At 44.2% G+C, this 16417-nt stretch overlaps 2 protein-coding genes across 3 annotated transcripts in view; one reads left to right on the top strand and one right to left on the bottom strand.

Annotated features, from left to right (window-relative positions):
- Positions 1–2471: 2471 nt before the first annotated feature.
- LOC115574046 (potassium voltage-gated channel subfamily F member 1-like) lies at positions 2472–5273 on the bottom strand. The gene has a single exon (XM_030405236.1). It carries the CDS (start codon positions 4988–4990, stop codon positions 3491–3493), a length of 1500 nt encoding a protein of 499 aa, XP_030261096.1. The 5' UTR covers positions 4991–5273; the 3' UTR covers positions 2472–3490.
- Positions 5274–8422: 3149 nt separating this feature from the next.
- The window catches only part of pdia6 (protein disulfide isomerase family A, member 6), a 14643-nt gene continuing 6648 nt past the window's right edge, over positions 8423–16417 (top strand). For both annotated transcript variants that reach the window (XM_030405238.1, XM_030405237.1), the window contains exons 1-2: positions 8423–8572; positions 8912–9053. In XM_030405238.1, the coding sequence (XP_030261098.1) occupies positions 8554–8572; positions 8912–9053 (161 nt within the window). In that variant the 5' untranslated portion in view covers positions 8423–8553. The remainder of the gene's footprint in view (positions 8573–8911; positions 9054–16417) is intronic.

Here is a 16417-nt window from a genome sequence, read left to right as displayed (position 1 = left end):
CAGGCTGTATAACTGAGACTGGAGCGCAGTGGAAAACATTACAGAGGAGGTCTCTAATACTGAATCAATGCCCCTCTTACTAATCAAACAAACTGACATCTTGTCCCAGTAATTGATGCGGACATCCTCTTAGGCAGGCAGCGGCGAGATGTATCACTGTTCTTCCTGATTTAGTAATCACAGTGCTTCATATTTTACATTTTGGACGTTTAGTTTTAGGTCCCCCATCAGGGATGTTTACACAGTCCAACATAAAATTGTATGCAACAAAATATGTACTTGTCATTGTCACTTTTACTTTAAAGCACTGATTCCTGACCAGGGTTAGGCCTACTTGTACCTCTGCAGTTAGCCTTAGCAATTTAAAACTTGCAAAGCAAGCTAAAAACTAATCTAAACACATTAACATTGCAATTAGCCTATTAAATCTGCACAGTTTACATATTAAAAACCTGAACACTGTTGCAAGTGAGAGTGTAAAGGGGCGTTCAGACCAAACGCGATAGACGTGAATTGAGCGGCAACTCTACATTGAAAATCAATGTAAATGGCGCGATGACACGCGATTCAGGCAGCGGCGGCGCGAATGAAGCGTCTAGCGCAGCGTGAATAAAGCGTCTGGAGCATCTGAAGCGACGCAAATAAAGTTGAAAATATCGAACTTTTCAGGCGGCATCGCGCCGCGACATCCAATCAGTGACGACTTCAAGCTGACGATGTCACTTCCCTCACATACGGTTGTTTACACTCAGACCAACATGGAGGAGAAGCTAATTGTAGCTGTGTGTGGGCACCGACCCGAGCTAACAGGTCCTCGAACTGGGCTCCGGTCAGCCTGAGGTACCGCTGGAACCGGTCATCATCCAGACGGAGCTCCTGGAGGAGACAGTGAAATTCCCCCAGCTCCGTATGTCTCCGGAGGACTTCATGAACCCAGACACGACGGTGGGTGGTTTTCCCGCATTTCTGGGACTTGTACAGCAGGTACAGTGCAGCAACGGTGGTGATATCAGCAATGATCGATGTGGAAAGAGAGCGGGTTGAGAAATACCGGTTCAAAAATGAGTGGGCAAGCGTGTCGTCTGTTTTTTTCCCCCTGAGCGTCAAGCGCGACAATGACGCTAATAGTCCAAAATGATCAAGCGACACGATACAAGCGACTCAAGCGATTGTATTCGTGTCTATCGCGTTTGGTCTGAATGCCCCTTAAGACACCTAGCCCAGATAGCAAGCAAGACTCATTAGCTAAACACTAAATTGCATAAAATTTATTGAAGCCATTTATCCACTACTTTTAGCTACTGCTGTTATTTTGTTTTGTTTTGTTTTTTACCATCTGTAGCTAAGCTTTAGCTGAACTAAAAGCAGACCAATGGATAACCTGCTGAAATAGCCTATTAAGCTAATGGTGAAAGTAATGGATAATGGATGTGCTAAAAAAGTAGACTGAATAAATGAAATGGTTAGCTAAGTAGCTAATGGATAAATGGTTGAAATCATAAGCTAAAATGGATATTTAAATTAATAAATAAAAGTAGCTTTATAGATAAACAAATAGTTAGCTTAAGGAAGACTAATTGATCACACATTGCTAATTAAATGTAAATAAATGAATAGCCTAACGGATAAACAAAACGCTAAATGTGGTCTAATTGGAAACACACTGCTAGCCAAAATTACATGATAAATAAAAATAAAGGATAAAAAGTCATCTTAAAGTATGGAGAAATGATTGAAAGTCCAGTTTAGTGTTATTAATGGGCCTAAGAATGCAAACGTGACCAAACTGATTTACTTTTTACTGTTTTAACAGTATAAGTGTATTAAAAAGGCTCAACAATAGCCCACTTAATATTGTTAAATAGGCCAATATCCAGTTTTTAACGTATTTGGAACATAATCAGATGTTTGAGGTTGAGTTAAACTAGATTTTGTCTGAATCTCAGATTAAAAACTGAAAATTGATTCAACAGCCAAGCCCACATAAGAGTTCAGGGCAAATATCCAAACATGTTCCACTGCACCATCTCACTCTCAGGTTACAATATGAGTGGGATCTGTTCCTCTTGTGCATAAGGCATTCACATTTAATAATGTGATTACACTAAATCAGACGAGGGTCTCGGGGCAACACAATCTCGACATGTACCATCCCTCCAAGGTGCAACAAAATCAAACCGCTGACATCTGAGACATGACGTTGGAATTAAACATGTCAGTCTTTAATTATATCTCCCCTGCTGTGCCAACTAATGTGGCTTCTAATGTGGATTGTTCTATTTATGCAGCAGGTTCCATGTCACTCAGACTAATGGTGTAGGAGTAGAGACCTTCCAGACTGTGAAAATGTAACCTTTAAATACAGCGACACATTATCCCAGCAGACTACTGATCTTACACTTTCTGTTCCTACTGATCACCTGCTAGCCTGACAATGCATGCCATTTCTGATGAATTAACGAAAAGGGAAGTCCTTGTTATTACACTTTTTATTGAAGTTTTCATCACAGATCCTCTCCTCCCCTCAGGTCTTCGGGTTAACTACACCACACCCTGCAAAAGAAAAGATCTTTCAAGTGGAGTATAACTCAACCAGTGGGATGATTTTTTGGTTTAACCTCCAGCCTGTTGCTCCACTTGGTAGTCGAGTCATTCTACTGACTGAACCTCCGGGGTGGGGGAGAGAGAGAAGCAGAGTGGTGACGGCTGCTGCAAAATTTAAACCCATTATGGGAACACGTCCTGCAGCCGGGGAAGCTTCAGAGGTCTCGGTGTCGGTTACAAGACCCTCTCTGATCCCAGGAGAGATTTGTGGTTTTTTTTATATATTACCTCACGATCAAACAGTGTCAGTTACACACAATTACACTTGATGCCAAGGAGATCACAGAAATGCACCTGATGATATGTTGCCTTTACATTCCCCTCACATTTAATGTCTGTAGACGTTTTTAAAAGATTTCATTGAGCGTCATATGAAACACCAGCGGTTTTCCTTTTAGTTTGTTGTGTTTGCCTCGTGGGGTGGCTACATTCCTCTTTTTCTCCTTTTTTAAAATGAGTAGTTTTAAAAAAACCCAAAACAAAACAAAAAAACATCTAATGTGATTTATTTCTGTACAGATGAGTAAGCTACAGTGCAGTCTACAGTATGAGTGTGGGGATTGGGGATGGGGGGGTTGTTATATAAGAAGCCTACATGGGGAAATCTGTGTACTTGCTGTTCAAACAGACCCCCCTCTGCCTGTAGGGAGTTACTGCGCAAAGGCGCAGCTCATCAAGTCAATATCTCACACACATGTTCCTTTTTAAATGGGCGCATTTCCTACAATTCCCATACAGGTCCCTGGAGAGCTCTACTGCAGTCATTTTCTCCCTATGGGGCTATTTACAAGCATGTCTCCATCATCTAGAATCCTGGACTGTTTGAACAAGTCAGAAATGGGTAATTAACTTGATGTTGTTTGCCTTGTTTTATGGTCTTCAGTGTTCATGAGATGAAATATTCAGTGGCCTCAGCTGTGCTCTCAAAGCTCGCGTCCATGCTGGGGGTCTGGATCCCCGCTGCTCCCCTGGGATCCTTCAGTAAGGGGATGTATGTGTCGCTGTGACAGGAACGCATGGCGTTGTCCCACACCCCTGCGCCGCAGACATGTTTATGTGCACCGGGCGCAGCCTCCTGCGCACTGTCAGCGGAGCGCAGCGCCATCAGCTCAATCTCGTGCTTGGCCGCAGTCTCCAACACCTGTTGCTTGTTGTAGAACAGCACGAAATTGTTGATGATGGGGTGTATGGGCAGCGCTATGGCGATCACCCCGCACAGGAAGCTGATGGCTGCGTTACACCGACCTAAAGTGGTTTTGGGGTAGACGTCTCCATAGCCCACCGTGGTCATTGTGATCACAGCCCACCAGAACGACTGTGGGATGCTGGTGAAGAGTGTGTCCGGGTGGTTCTGCTCCATGGTGTAGCCCAGTGCGGAGAAAAGGAAGACCCCCACGCCCATGTACATGAGGAGCAGCCCGAGCTCTTTGAAGCTGCTCTTCAGGGCAGATGTGAGGGTCTGGAGTCCGGAGGAATGTCGTGCCAGCTTGAAAATGCGCGCAATGCGCATTATGCGTAAAGCCTGCACCGCCTGCTGCACGTTAGCCAGCTCCATCACTCCCGCGCCGAAGGAGGTCAGAATGAGCACCACGAAGAAGGGCATGATCGCCATGAAGTCGACGATGTTCATGAAAGCCAGGACGAATTTGATTTTATTCGGGGAGGAGATCAGACGCAGCAGGTACTCGATCGTGAACCAGCCGATGCACACAGTCTCGATGACCTCCAGAGTCGGGTGCTCCGAGAGGTTACCCTCCGAGTCCTCCACCTGCAGGTCGGGGATGGTCCCCACGCACATCACCACGGACGAGACGAGGATGAAGATGAACGACACTATAGCGATGATGTGCGCAGGCAGCGAGGACTCCGGCTTCTCCATCAGCCTCCAGAGGCACATCTGGAAGCGCTGCCAGCCAGCTGCGGACGGATCTCCCTCTCGGTCCACCAGGATAGTTCTCACTTTCTCCGCGATCTCCGCAAGTTCATCCTCCACCTCCTTCAGGGCGTATTTACAGCATTCATCCAGGAAATCAGAGTCGATTTTCCAGAACTCCATCTCCTTCATGAAACAAATCGGGCAGATGCCTCTTTTCATGTGAATCTCTCCATAATAATACAGCTCAATTATACATTTAAAGGCCTCGGGGTCCCTGTCAAAATAAAACTCTCCCGTGTCAGGGTCATAGTCGTCACATAGTGAGGACCTTTCTTCAGAGGATTTAAGTGAGCAGTCCACCAGCTCTGCCAGCCGGGTGTCCGGGTAGCGATTCAACACGTCCCCGTATAACACCTGTTTCACTCCGCCAATGTTCACAACGATCTCCGTCTCCTCGCTGGCCTCGGAGCCGTTGCAGTCTGCGTACCGCGTCCTCTGCATCCCCCACATTGTGTTGACAACAGGACCGTCGCGAAACACTCCAACTCGTCGAGATTTTTTCTCCAAAGTGTGCCCTGGATCAAAGTAGACGCAAGTCACCAGAAGCTCTGGCGCTGTGCGTAAAATCTCCCAAATCTCCTGCTCTGTGTTTTGGTTGAAAAACAAAAACAAACAAACAAACAATTAAATAAATGTTTGCTCGGAGGCGACTGCAGCTCCAAGTCTTCTCAACACAACCGTGTTTGGCGGTGAACAGTGCGCCTGTGCGCTCAGAGAAAGTTGGCATTGAAGTGCGCGTAATGTCAAGCGCATCACAGTGAAACCACAAGACTTCCGGTGATAACCCTCAAAATAAAATGTCTGCGCTTGGGTAAGTTCACCCTCAAGTTACACAGAAAAACACTTTTTCCTTCTTTCTTTTTTTAAAGAGCAACCTCAGGAACTTTGAGGTTTTTGAGTTCTTGAGGTATTTTTAAAAGTTGTTTAATTCCTTCCTTTTTCAAAGTACAATACACTGAAGTCTTGTAAAAAAAATTATCCAAAAGTCATATTACAAAAGTATCATGTTAAAATATGACTTTGGTAGAAGTGAAAGTCACTCTTGAGTACAAATCTTGGGTGAAAGTCTGAACGTATCTGATATTAAACATACGCAAAGTATCAAAAGCAACTTAAATGTACTACTCAAAAGTACAAGTAAAAGTACATTATACATACATTCAGTTACTGGCTCCAGATTAGATTAGATCATCATCTAGATCATTAGAATTAATGTTTTCTCCTTCTGATTGATGATAACATTTATAATTAAAAATACCACATTTGCAATATTTGCCTCCAAAATGTAGCAGAGTGGAAAGTAGCAGAACAATGGAAATACCCGTGTTAAGTACAAATATCTTCAAAATCATACTTAAGTGCAGCCCTTGAATAAATGTACTTCATGACATTCCATCACAAAATTACTATAAAATAAAAAGTATGTATCACTCAAACCAAAAGTGGGGCTAAATCTTTGAATCAGGCTGGCCAAAGAACAATACATATCCCTCGAAACACAGAGAGAAAGAATTAAAAAATAAATGTGCAATTTCAGTAACACTGAAAGCGCCACTGATGCTTTTATTTTTAGCCGCCGTGTCTTCCGGTCCTGCTCCTCCTGTCTGCGGCCGTCTTGACGCAGCGCAGTGCAGCCAGGCGCAGCGCATCATAAATCTCAGCGGCATGTAATGAATTGTGAAGTAGCAAACGGGGAAATCACAGACGGACTCGGCTCGGTTTTCCGTGACGGCCCGAAGAAGCAACAATTAGTGAAAAGGTCATCGATTGACAGGAAATATCGCACATGCGCCCTAAATCAACCTTTTTACAACAGACAACCTGTGAAATGTTTTTTCTATAGCACCTCAGACCTGCACACATTATCCACCATCCATTTTGAATGTATTAAAGACTCAATAACACAGACGGAAAGACTCGAGCTGAGTAATAATCGATAATTATTTATAATAATTATGATGACTTAATCTGAGAGAGCATCGATTCAATAAACGTGAAGCTGTTGTAACAACTTGTATAATGAGGCCCTTTAGTGATGTCAGTGCGCGTGCCATCAGTTGTAATTTATTGTTTTTGTCTTTGTTTGTTTTTTTCGGGCGACTTTCATATAAAGATCTGCAGACGTGCCAGAGTTCTGCAGCAGTCCCCTCTGAATTATTGATCGGCAGACAGACTGACCACACAGCTTCTCAAAAGGCCCTTTATCTCGTTGTTTGTCTCCACCTAGTGGCGAAACCTCCACACGACAATAACCTGCAGGCTTTTATGAACACAAACACTTGTTTGGTGCAAACCACTGAGGATAGGAATCCATTAATGTGTGATCAAAAGATCATTTACAGCGCAATAAAGTTCGGTGTTTGTGTTTGTAGACTCTTAAAGCGGAAAACTACTGCCGGAGTAAGAAGCTGCAATGCAGTGGAGTCTAAACGTTTCTTTAAAAGTATATACAGCGCCTTTACTGTGATTAAATTTTATCAGAAGACTATGATGATAAAACACAATTTCATACTGTTTTACTTTGTTCATATGTGGCGGACCCTGCCACCTTTTTTAGCTTCAAGCCGTCTTCTGGGGACCTTGTCTTCCACTGAGAACAGGTTGTTGACTCAGTTATGGACAAAATAAATATTTCTGAGTTTGTATTACTACCTAATTTACATTGTAAATCAAAATATTCTGAGTCTGAATTTCTTTCTCAAAAGTACACAGTTCCCCTTTAACACCAGAACCAGCAGCAGTGTGTTTAAACTGCGGGTGTTGATGGGGACAAAATCAGCCATTTAAATATTTTTTTTTATGCTTTACTGACGCAATTACAAACAACAAGGCTCCTCAATAATGGCATGAGAAAGAACACAATTGGGCGTGTGATGAGCAGGAGAAAACACAACAAAGAAGAAATAAAACAGACAACACCATATAATTAAGCTATTAACATTTAAAATATTGTCGGGGTTAAGCCCCTGTCATCCCGCTGTGTAGATAACGCCTACCATTTCATTCACTTCACTGCTGAAGTTACTTTGCAGAGTAATGACGTCAGGAGGCTACAACATTAAGATAGCAGTTACACATCATTGCATCAGTAATAATGATGAAAGAGCCAGTCTTCTATATGAAGTCTATCTTTAGCCCGGACACTTTACATATATTTGACTGACCATACTTCCTGCTTCTTGTTTGTATTTCCTGCGCACGGTCTCTATTCTTATGTTTGATTCTATTCTATATTAATGAAGTTACTGTATACTGTTTCACTTCTTTAAAGATGCACTATGCAATTTTTTTTTTAAATTTATTTATTTATTTTTTTTACTAGCCTTAAAACAAACACAGGAATTTAAGGCCAATTTGACTGGAGGAGACATCTGGTCTGGGACACCAGTCGGTTGCCATTGTTCGTCCAAGTTTATTTAGTGATGTGTCACAGATCAAGTCATACACCTCCCGAACATGAGCTGCAAGTCATGCGTTAACTCTTGCACCCGCAAACACTGGAGTAATACAGGCGTGTATATTGAAATTGGTGGGGTGAGATCATAAAGAGCCAATTGCATCAGTAGTGTACATATTTGCACTTTACAATGTGTTTATCCATGTATAGTCTAAAAATCTGACTGCTTTTTTACCATTAATGGAGTGTTTTGTTTATGTTGTGGTGTTGCTGCTCATATTTAAGGTAAAACAGACTTAAAAACAGTAATGATAACATAATAATCTCTATTAGTAGTCTACTAGTATTGGGGGTCTTCGGTCAGCCCCGGTCACATTTGTTGCCTCTCCTCCTGCTAGACTTGCATGTTGCCTCCTCTCTCCTCCTCCAGCTTCTCTTCCGCGTACCGGCGCCATAAACTACACGGCGCGCTCTGATTGGCTGAAGCGCGGCGTTGCCAGCAGTGGACCAATCAGCGCGGGCCACGGTGAGATTTTTCGATCTACTTTTGAGGGAGACGCAGCGGTTTGTGTGTGTGTGTTTCTAACGGGAGCCGAGCAGAGAGCAGCTGAAAACCATGAGACCGCTTGTACTCGGTGAGTGACAACAGCTCCCACACGTCCGCTCAACGTTATGTGTGTGAATTTGTTCGTATTCGGCGTGTTCGAGTGTGTTTTCGCGAGTGTGAGTTAGCTTGAATAGCTAAGTTGAGGAGCACAGAACAGCACCAGGCCTCCGTCATCGTTCAGTTAATGAATTAATAAACGTGGCTTTCACTTGTTATTACATAAATGTGCGCTGATTCTGCTTTTAAACTATATTTGGGTGTGCTAACATTGTCGTTCCAGTGCTCACAGTAGCTGGTGTGACTCGTGAGCACACACAGAGAGTAAACCTTTTGTGTCCCTCTCCTCCTCCTCCTCCTCCTCTTCCAGGAGTGCTGGGCTGCTCCCTGGTCCTGTCCGTCCAAGCCTTTTACTCAGCCAGCGACGATGTTGTTGAGCTCAACCCCTCCAACTTCAACAGGGAGGTGATCCAGAGTGACAGCCTGTGGCTCATTGAGTTTTACGCTCCCTGGTGAGTCCATATAACTTTGGTGGCGGTAACAAGTGTCCTCAGATCAACCGAGGTGACCAGTAGCTTCAATACGAGTGTTACGGCAGATGTTGACTAGCAGGTATTCATGGCTTACACGTGTCCAGGCGCTGTTGTTCTTAATAACTCACTTCACATCCAGGTAAAGTTGAAAAAATGAAGAAAACTTTTATTCCACTTGTGTCACTCAATTATCCAAGAAAATTGCCTTCATGTAATAAAAACAATACAGGACAGGACACGGTAAGAAAACCGTGTGTCTCCACTGCTAGTCTGGTGTCCACAACAGCACTTGGGTCAACGACCTCTCTTGAGCTAGAGCGTGAGGCTGCTGCCTCTTAAAGCTACAGTACAGAGTATCAAATCAAAAGGAAATAGCCTGTTATAAACAGAAAAGATTAACAAATAGCCAATATCAATGAAACTTACTCATCAATGACTGATCAATATTTTAAACTTCAAATCCAAATTTACAGTACAAATCACATTTAAATAACAAAAGGAAGAATGAGAAAATTAGCAAGCTCATTCTTGCCACATACATTATCCGGCCCCTAATTGTTCTCTAAACTTAGAGACAATTACAAACCACGTACATCAAAATAACCACAGGGCAATTAAAGTGTTAAGAACAATCCAGAGTTACGTCTTCTTTCTTCTGTTATTAGTCTCTGGTACTTGACATACCGAAGGAGGCCATGCTCTACTTCCGTCTCATACTGCTTCTAGGAGCAGACAGACCTTGGTGATGGGTCTAACTAGTTCACTGGTCTTAGTCTTTAAACGAACTCGGCGAACAAGTCCATGTTCATCTGGCACTGCCTCAAGGATTTTGCCAATGACCCAGGAGTTTCTCGGTGCCGTCTCATCCACCAGCAAAACAATGTCTCCTGGCACAAAGTTACGTGACGCCCGTGACCACTTGTGGCGCATCTGGAGCTCGGGCAGATACTCTCTCACCCAGCGTTTCCAAAAAAGGTCCGCCATATATTGGACTTGCCTCCATCTTCGACGTTCATAGAGGTCCTCCTTCTGGAAAAGTCCTGGAGGTAGAGCTGGCTTGGTCCGCAGTAGTAGGAGGTGATTTGGGCTGAGTGCCTCTAGGTCGTTGGGGTCACTCGAGGGGGTGGTAATGGGTCTCCCATTAATGATGGCCTCGGCTTCACATAGAAATGTTTGGAGGCTTTCCTCATCCAGATTCTGAGTTCTCAGGGTGGCATTGAGGATTTTCCTGATGGACCGGATTAAACGCTCCCAGACTCCTCCATGGTGAGAGGCAGCTGGGGGGTTGAACATCCATTTAATGCCTCGTTGAAGCAATGTTTCCTCTATTTTTGAGGTGTTCCACTCTTGAATAGCCTTCTTGAGCTCTCGCTCTGCCCCAACGAAATTGGTCCCATTGTCAGAACGTAGCTCCACAACCTGACCTCTTCGTGCGATAAACCTCCGAAGAGCGTTAATGAAAGAGTCTGTGTCAAGGGATGCTGATACTTCTAAGTGGACAGCCCGAATGGCTAAACAGGTGAAGATAACACCGTATCTCTTCACAGTAGCTCTTCCCCGCTTTATTTCAAAAGGACCAAAATAGTCCACTCCAGTTCTAGTGAACGGTGGTTCATCAGGTAAGACCCTGTTTCGTGGCAGGTCTGCCATTTGTTGCTGCCCAGTAACACCACGTAGCCGTCGACACACAAGGCACTTGGATAACACTCTTCTTATTGTTGCACTGACGTTAGGGATCCAGTATTTTAGACGCAGCTTGGATAGGACATGGTTGCGTCCACTGTGACCTACTTCCCTGTGGATCTCCTGAAGGATGAGCTCTGACACCCGAAGGTCCTTAGCCAAGATAGCTGGATGTTTAGATTCTTCTGGCATGGCTGCTCGGTTAAGCCTTCCTCCAACTCTAAGAATGCCATCTTGAAGAACCGGGTTTAGCTTGTATGTGTGGCTACTCCTTTTGACAGGCTCACCCATTTTTAAAGAGTTGATTTCCTCTTGGAATCTCTTCCACTGACAGTGGCGTATGATCTCCAGTTCAGCCTCTTTCAGATCATCCACTGTGAGGGTTGCTTTGCTGAGGCTTGTCTTGTAGGTCGCCATAAAATTTTGCAACTGCTGTTTTTGTTGATCCTTGTCAGCGTCAGACAGTGTAATAGCAACTCTTTGCTCCTTTCTCTTTTTAACCATGCAAAGCAATGTGTTCCTCACGTTAAGGATCCATGCCACTGCTTTCTTAAGGCGCATCCATGAGGAGTAGTACTCGATTAGTTTCTGCATTACGTCAACCTTTTCTTCTACTGCAAGAGCGTTTATGGTGGCATTTTTCTTGATCTCTGGATCAGCAGTGTTGAGGTCTGTCAGACGGTCAGGGTTCTCTGGCCAGTTGTCAGACGACTGGGTGATAAAATCAGGTCCAGAAATCCAGGCGTGGTTTTGCACAAAGGACTTCACTGTCTGTCCTCTTGATGCATAATCAGCAGGATTCAAGTGTGTGCTGACATGCCTCCATTGAGATCCTGTTGACACCTTCAGAATTTCCGCCACTCTATTGGCCACAAATGTACGAAATCTTGTCATTTCATTGTTAATATACTTGAGCACAGCCGTGCTGTCTGTCCAAAACACTGAAACGGTAAGCTGTAGCTCCAGCTCCTTCCTTACCAATCTGTCCATGCGCACTGCCATAGTTGCCGCCGTTAATTCCAGGCGTGGGATGGTGGTGGGCTTGAGTGGGGCAACCCTAGCCTTTCCCATGACAAACGCGCTATGGACTTGGCCTTTGCTGTTCTGTTGAACTAAGTAGGTAACAGTGCCATAGCCCTCTTCACTAGCATCACAAAAATGATGCAGCTGAGCATATGTAGCCTCTCCAAAATGGGCTGGCTTGAAACATCGATCAACTCCAAAATCAGTGAGCAACTGCAGATCCTTAATCCAGTCAAACCACTGCTGTGCAAGATGATCTGGAATTATGTCATCCCAGCTGAGCTTTAGCCTACAGAGCTCTTGCAGGATCCTTTTTGCGGGCAGAACCACTGGCGCCAAGATTCCCAAAGGATCGTAGACAGAACTCACCACGGAGAGAATGTTTCTTCTGGTGAGAGGTTTATCTTGGATGGCAATCCTGAACTTGAATTGGTCGGACTCCACGCACCATTGTACTCCCAATGCTCTTTCGATGGGGAGTGAATCTGAATCCAGATCCAGATCTTTTATTTCCTTTGCCATTTCCTTCTGAGGTATAGCTGCCAGCACCACCCGGCTGTTGCTAATCCACTTTGTTAAACTGAAGCCCCCCTTCTGACAGATGGCTTTCAGATTGTGGCAGAGCAACACCGCCTCTTCTTCGGAGCTGACTGACTTTAGGCAGTCATCAACGTAGAAATTGTGCAATACTGTGCTGATTACTGAAGCATCAAACGGGTCCCTGTTGTCTTCAGCACATCGTCTGAGAGCGTAGCTTGCACAGCTCGGTGATGAAGTAGCACCAAATAGGTGCACAACCATCCTGTATTCCTCCAGTGGTTTGTTCACATCTCCACCAGGCCACCATAGAAACCACAGAAGGTCAGCGTCTTCTGATGGGACTTTTACCTGATGGAACATGGCTTCCACATCAGCCATAATAGCCACAGGTTCTTGTCGGAATCTGGTGATGACTCCAATTAAGGAACTGGTGAGGTCTGGTCCCTGAAGAAGTTGCTCATTCAATGTGACTCCCTGATAAGAAGCACCACAATCATATACAACACGCAGCTTGTGTTTTTTAGGATGGTACACTCCATGGTGTGGAATGTACCAAACCTTTCCATCTTTGCGGTTAAGCTCTTCATCAGGAACCTTCATTGCAAAGCCTCTGGTGATCATATCACTCATAAAGACAATGTAGTCCTCACGAAATGAATGATTCTTGAGAAGCTTTTTCTTCAAGTTTAAAGCCCGCTGTTCTGCTACAACACGATTATTAGGCATTTGAAGATCCTTGTTCTTTAGTGGTAGACTAATACAGTAATGCCCCTCTGCCAGTTTAGCAGACTGTGAAACACTGTCCATGAATTGGAGGTCTTCTCGGGACATCTCCAGCTGTTCTTGGTTATTTTCAGGGAAGTCGTATTTGAACTGTTGATTCCACAGCTCATCCAGTTTAGCCACTGATATTCTGTTAGATGTAATGTATTTTCCATCTCCAGTTGGCTCGCAATTGTTGTCTCTCAAAGGCCCATTAACTGTCCATCCAAGGATAGTTCTTACGGCGTAAGGTCCATCGTTAACACTCCTGATGACCTCCTCTGGTTCCATAGCCTTTGGCACATTGGTTCCAATCAGCAGTCCTATTTCTGCATTGATATGGGGAATTCTCACTTGCTCCAGATGAGGCCATCTGTCCACGTCTTCTTGCAGTGGAATGTTCCTTTTATTAGCCGGGATGGTCTTTTGAGAGAAAACTTCCTGTAGTTCTATGAAGTTGCAACTTTCTAGGCCACACACTTCCAAGCCTGTTACAACATGGCTATGAACAGTCTTTTGTTCTCCCATAGTTGTTAGGAGAATGTCTATCTTCTTTCCACTAAGGTGGAGCTCATTCATGAGCTCTTCGGTGCAAAAGGTAGCCGTACTGCCTGGGTCCAAAAGAGCATATGTTGTAACCACCTTGTTGCCTTTCATCGCCTTTACTTGTACTGGAACAATGGCAAGGATATTGTTTGTGTCCCCGGCCCCAGTACCAGAACATGTGTTGGTTGCTTTGTCCACAAATCCACTGATGACAGACGGCTTCTCACTGTCATCTAATGTCTCTTCCTTTGGTGTAACCTTGTCTTTGCTCTTCATGTGCAACACAGTTGGATGAAGCAATGAGCAGACCTCACATTGTAATTTCTCCTCACAGGACTTGCTCATGTGCCCCTGTTTCAAGCAACTGAAGCATAGCCCTTTCCCACGGAGAAAGTCGATCTTCTCTTTGTGAAGTGATTTCCTCAGTTTCTTACAATGCACCATGCTGTGTTCACCCTGACAAAAAAGGCAGGGCTTGGTGAAAGCGCTGATAGAGCTAGTAGGACTCCTCTTGCTTGGCTTTAACTCTGTGCTGACACCTTTTTGGTTACTCATGGGCGTTGCAGATGTAGTAAAGATCGTCTTACTACTCTTCCTCTCTGCTGTGAGGTTTACTGAGGACTTGGTTTGTCCTTTGTTGCTGTCCTTTATATCTCCAAACAAAGGGTGTAGCGCGACCTTAGCCTGCATGTTAATGAACTTGACGAGGTCCTTAAACTTGGGTCTTCTAGCCGTTTGCTCCTGGATATCAAAGGCAACACCCCTCCACCTCTCTCTCAACTTGTATGGAAGCTTATTGACAATGGCGCGCATGTTGGCAACATTATCCAACTCTTCCATATAGTCCAAGTCTGTCATTGCATTATTACAGCTGGTAAGGAAGAGAGCCAATGCATTTAGACCTTCGCCATCATCTGCCTTGATTGTAGGCCAACTTAAAGCCTTGTCTATGTATGCCACAGAGATCCTATATTCATTTCCGAAATGCTCCTTTAAGAGTTTTTTTGCCTCACAATAACCCTTTTCTGGATCCATATGTAGACAACTCCGTATTAACTCTCTGGGCTGTCCGCTGGTGTATTGTTCCATGAAGTACAGACGATCCTTGCTGCTCTCTGTTTTACTTTCAACACCATGCTCAAACGCTCTGATAAAGAGTCTATATTCCAAAGGATCCCCCTTGAAGATAGGAATATTTTGTGGTGGTAGAGTAGAAAGTTTTTGTTGCTTGATCAATAGTTCTGTAATGTCATTTTGACGCTGTCTTACAGTGGGCAAAGCCCCTGCACCTGCTACACTTTCGGCAGAACTGCTGCTTGAAGAGAAATCGTCGTCATCTACATCACTTGTAGCTAACTGATTTGACTGTGCAGCGTTGGGGAGTGGTGGTGGGTTGTGTCTATTTCTTGTAACCCCATGATGATTAGTGGCCACGTTATTACGTATCCCAGACTCTTCCTGAGCTTTCTGCACCATAGCTGGCTGCTTCTCTTGTGGCTTAGACTGTTCACCATCCTTTTGTAGAGCGTCAGCCTTTTCAAACTTTGTCAAAACCTTAAGTTTAGCATCTGAAGCAGCTAAAGCCGTCTGAAGCTCAAGTTCCTCCTTCTCTGCCTTAAGCTTTACTTCTTGCGTATCCAAGGCTTCCTTCCTTTTCAATGCTGCTGCCCTTGCCAAAAGAGTAGCCCTTTCCAATTCCGCTTGCAAGCGTGCTGAAGAGGCAGAGGATGTAGAAGTACGACCAGAGCTTGCCTTAGACCTCTTGGACTTTCGAGATGATGTTTCTGATATGCTATCAGACGGTTTAATATTTTCATTAACCTCCCTTGCTTCCTCCATACGTTTATGGACGTTTACTATCCAAGCATCAACTTGATCAATAAAGCCCTTGAATGAATCAGCTTTTGGTTTGAACCACTTCTCTTGATCACTGTTCATTTCCTCTTCTGAGGTAACTTGCTGAAACAACCCTTTAACAGAAACGTTCACCTCACAAAACTCTCCAAAAAGCTTATTGAACTCCACATTCAACTTGGTCTTAACCACCTCCAAATTGCCATCATCATCCATTAAAAGAATCATCTCATTCCGTTTTGCTGTAAGCTGAGTCAGTGTAGCTTTCCTTGACCCTATTTTCCTCTGTAATGCATCTTCCATAGCTTTGACTGTAGGTTTCACTTGCCGTTTTTCCATTGTGGCCGAATCTTTATCCTCCTCCATGATTCCTAATACAAGATTAGCCTTTTCCACTTGCTAGCTGTTGTTAGCTTAATACAACAAAGTGTTCCAATGTCTTTCAAAGCACACACAAAGGATAACCGTCCGCGGGTAGTTAGCAGATCGTCCGTGATAATTAGCGTAGCGTAGACAAAAAAAAAGACAAAAACATTCAGTCCACGCGTTAGCTGTTTCCACTAGCAGCTGCAGTCAGCTATGCACTTACTTGAGCCATTGCAGAGCGCCTTTTCTTTCCTTTCCAGAATCCACGAACTCCAACGTACTCTCAGTCCACAGGCAAAATCCACAAGGAGAAGGTTTTCTTACTAATGTTACGGCAGATGTTGACTAGCAGGTATTCATGGCTTACACGTGTCCAGGCGCTGTTGTTCTTAATAACTCACTTCACATCCAGGTAAAGTTGAAAAAATGAAGAAAACTTTTATTCCACTTGTGTCACTCAATTATCCAAGAAAATTGCCTTCATGTAATAAAAACAATACAGGACAGGACACGGTAAGAAAACCGTGTGTCTCCACTGCTAGTCTGGTGTCCACAACAGCACTTGGGTC

Source organism: Sparus aurata, chromosome 22 (assembly GCF_900880675.1).
Source record: "Sparus aurata chromosome 22, fSpaAur1.1, whole genome shotgun sequence".
In the NCBI taxonomy this organism is placed as follows: domain Eukaryota; kingdom Metazoa; phylum Chordata; class Actinopteri; order Spariformes; family Sparidae; genus Sparus; species Sparus aurata.
The sequence above is the reverse complement of the archived record's forward strand: the minus strand, read 5'-3'. Positions and strand labels throughout refer to the sequence as shown.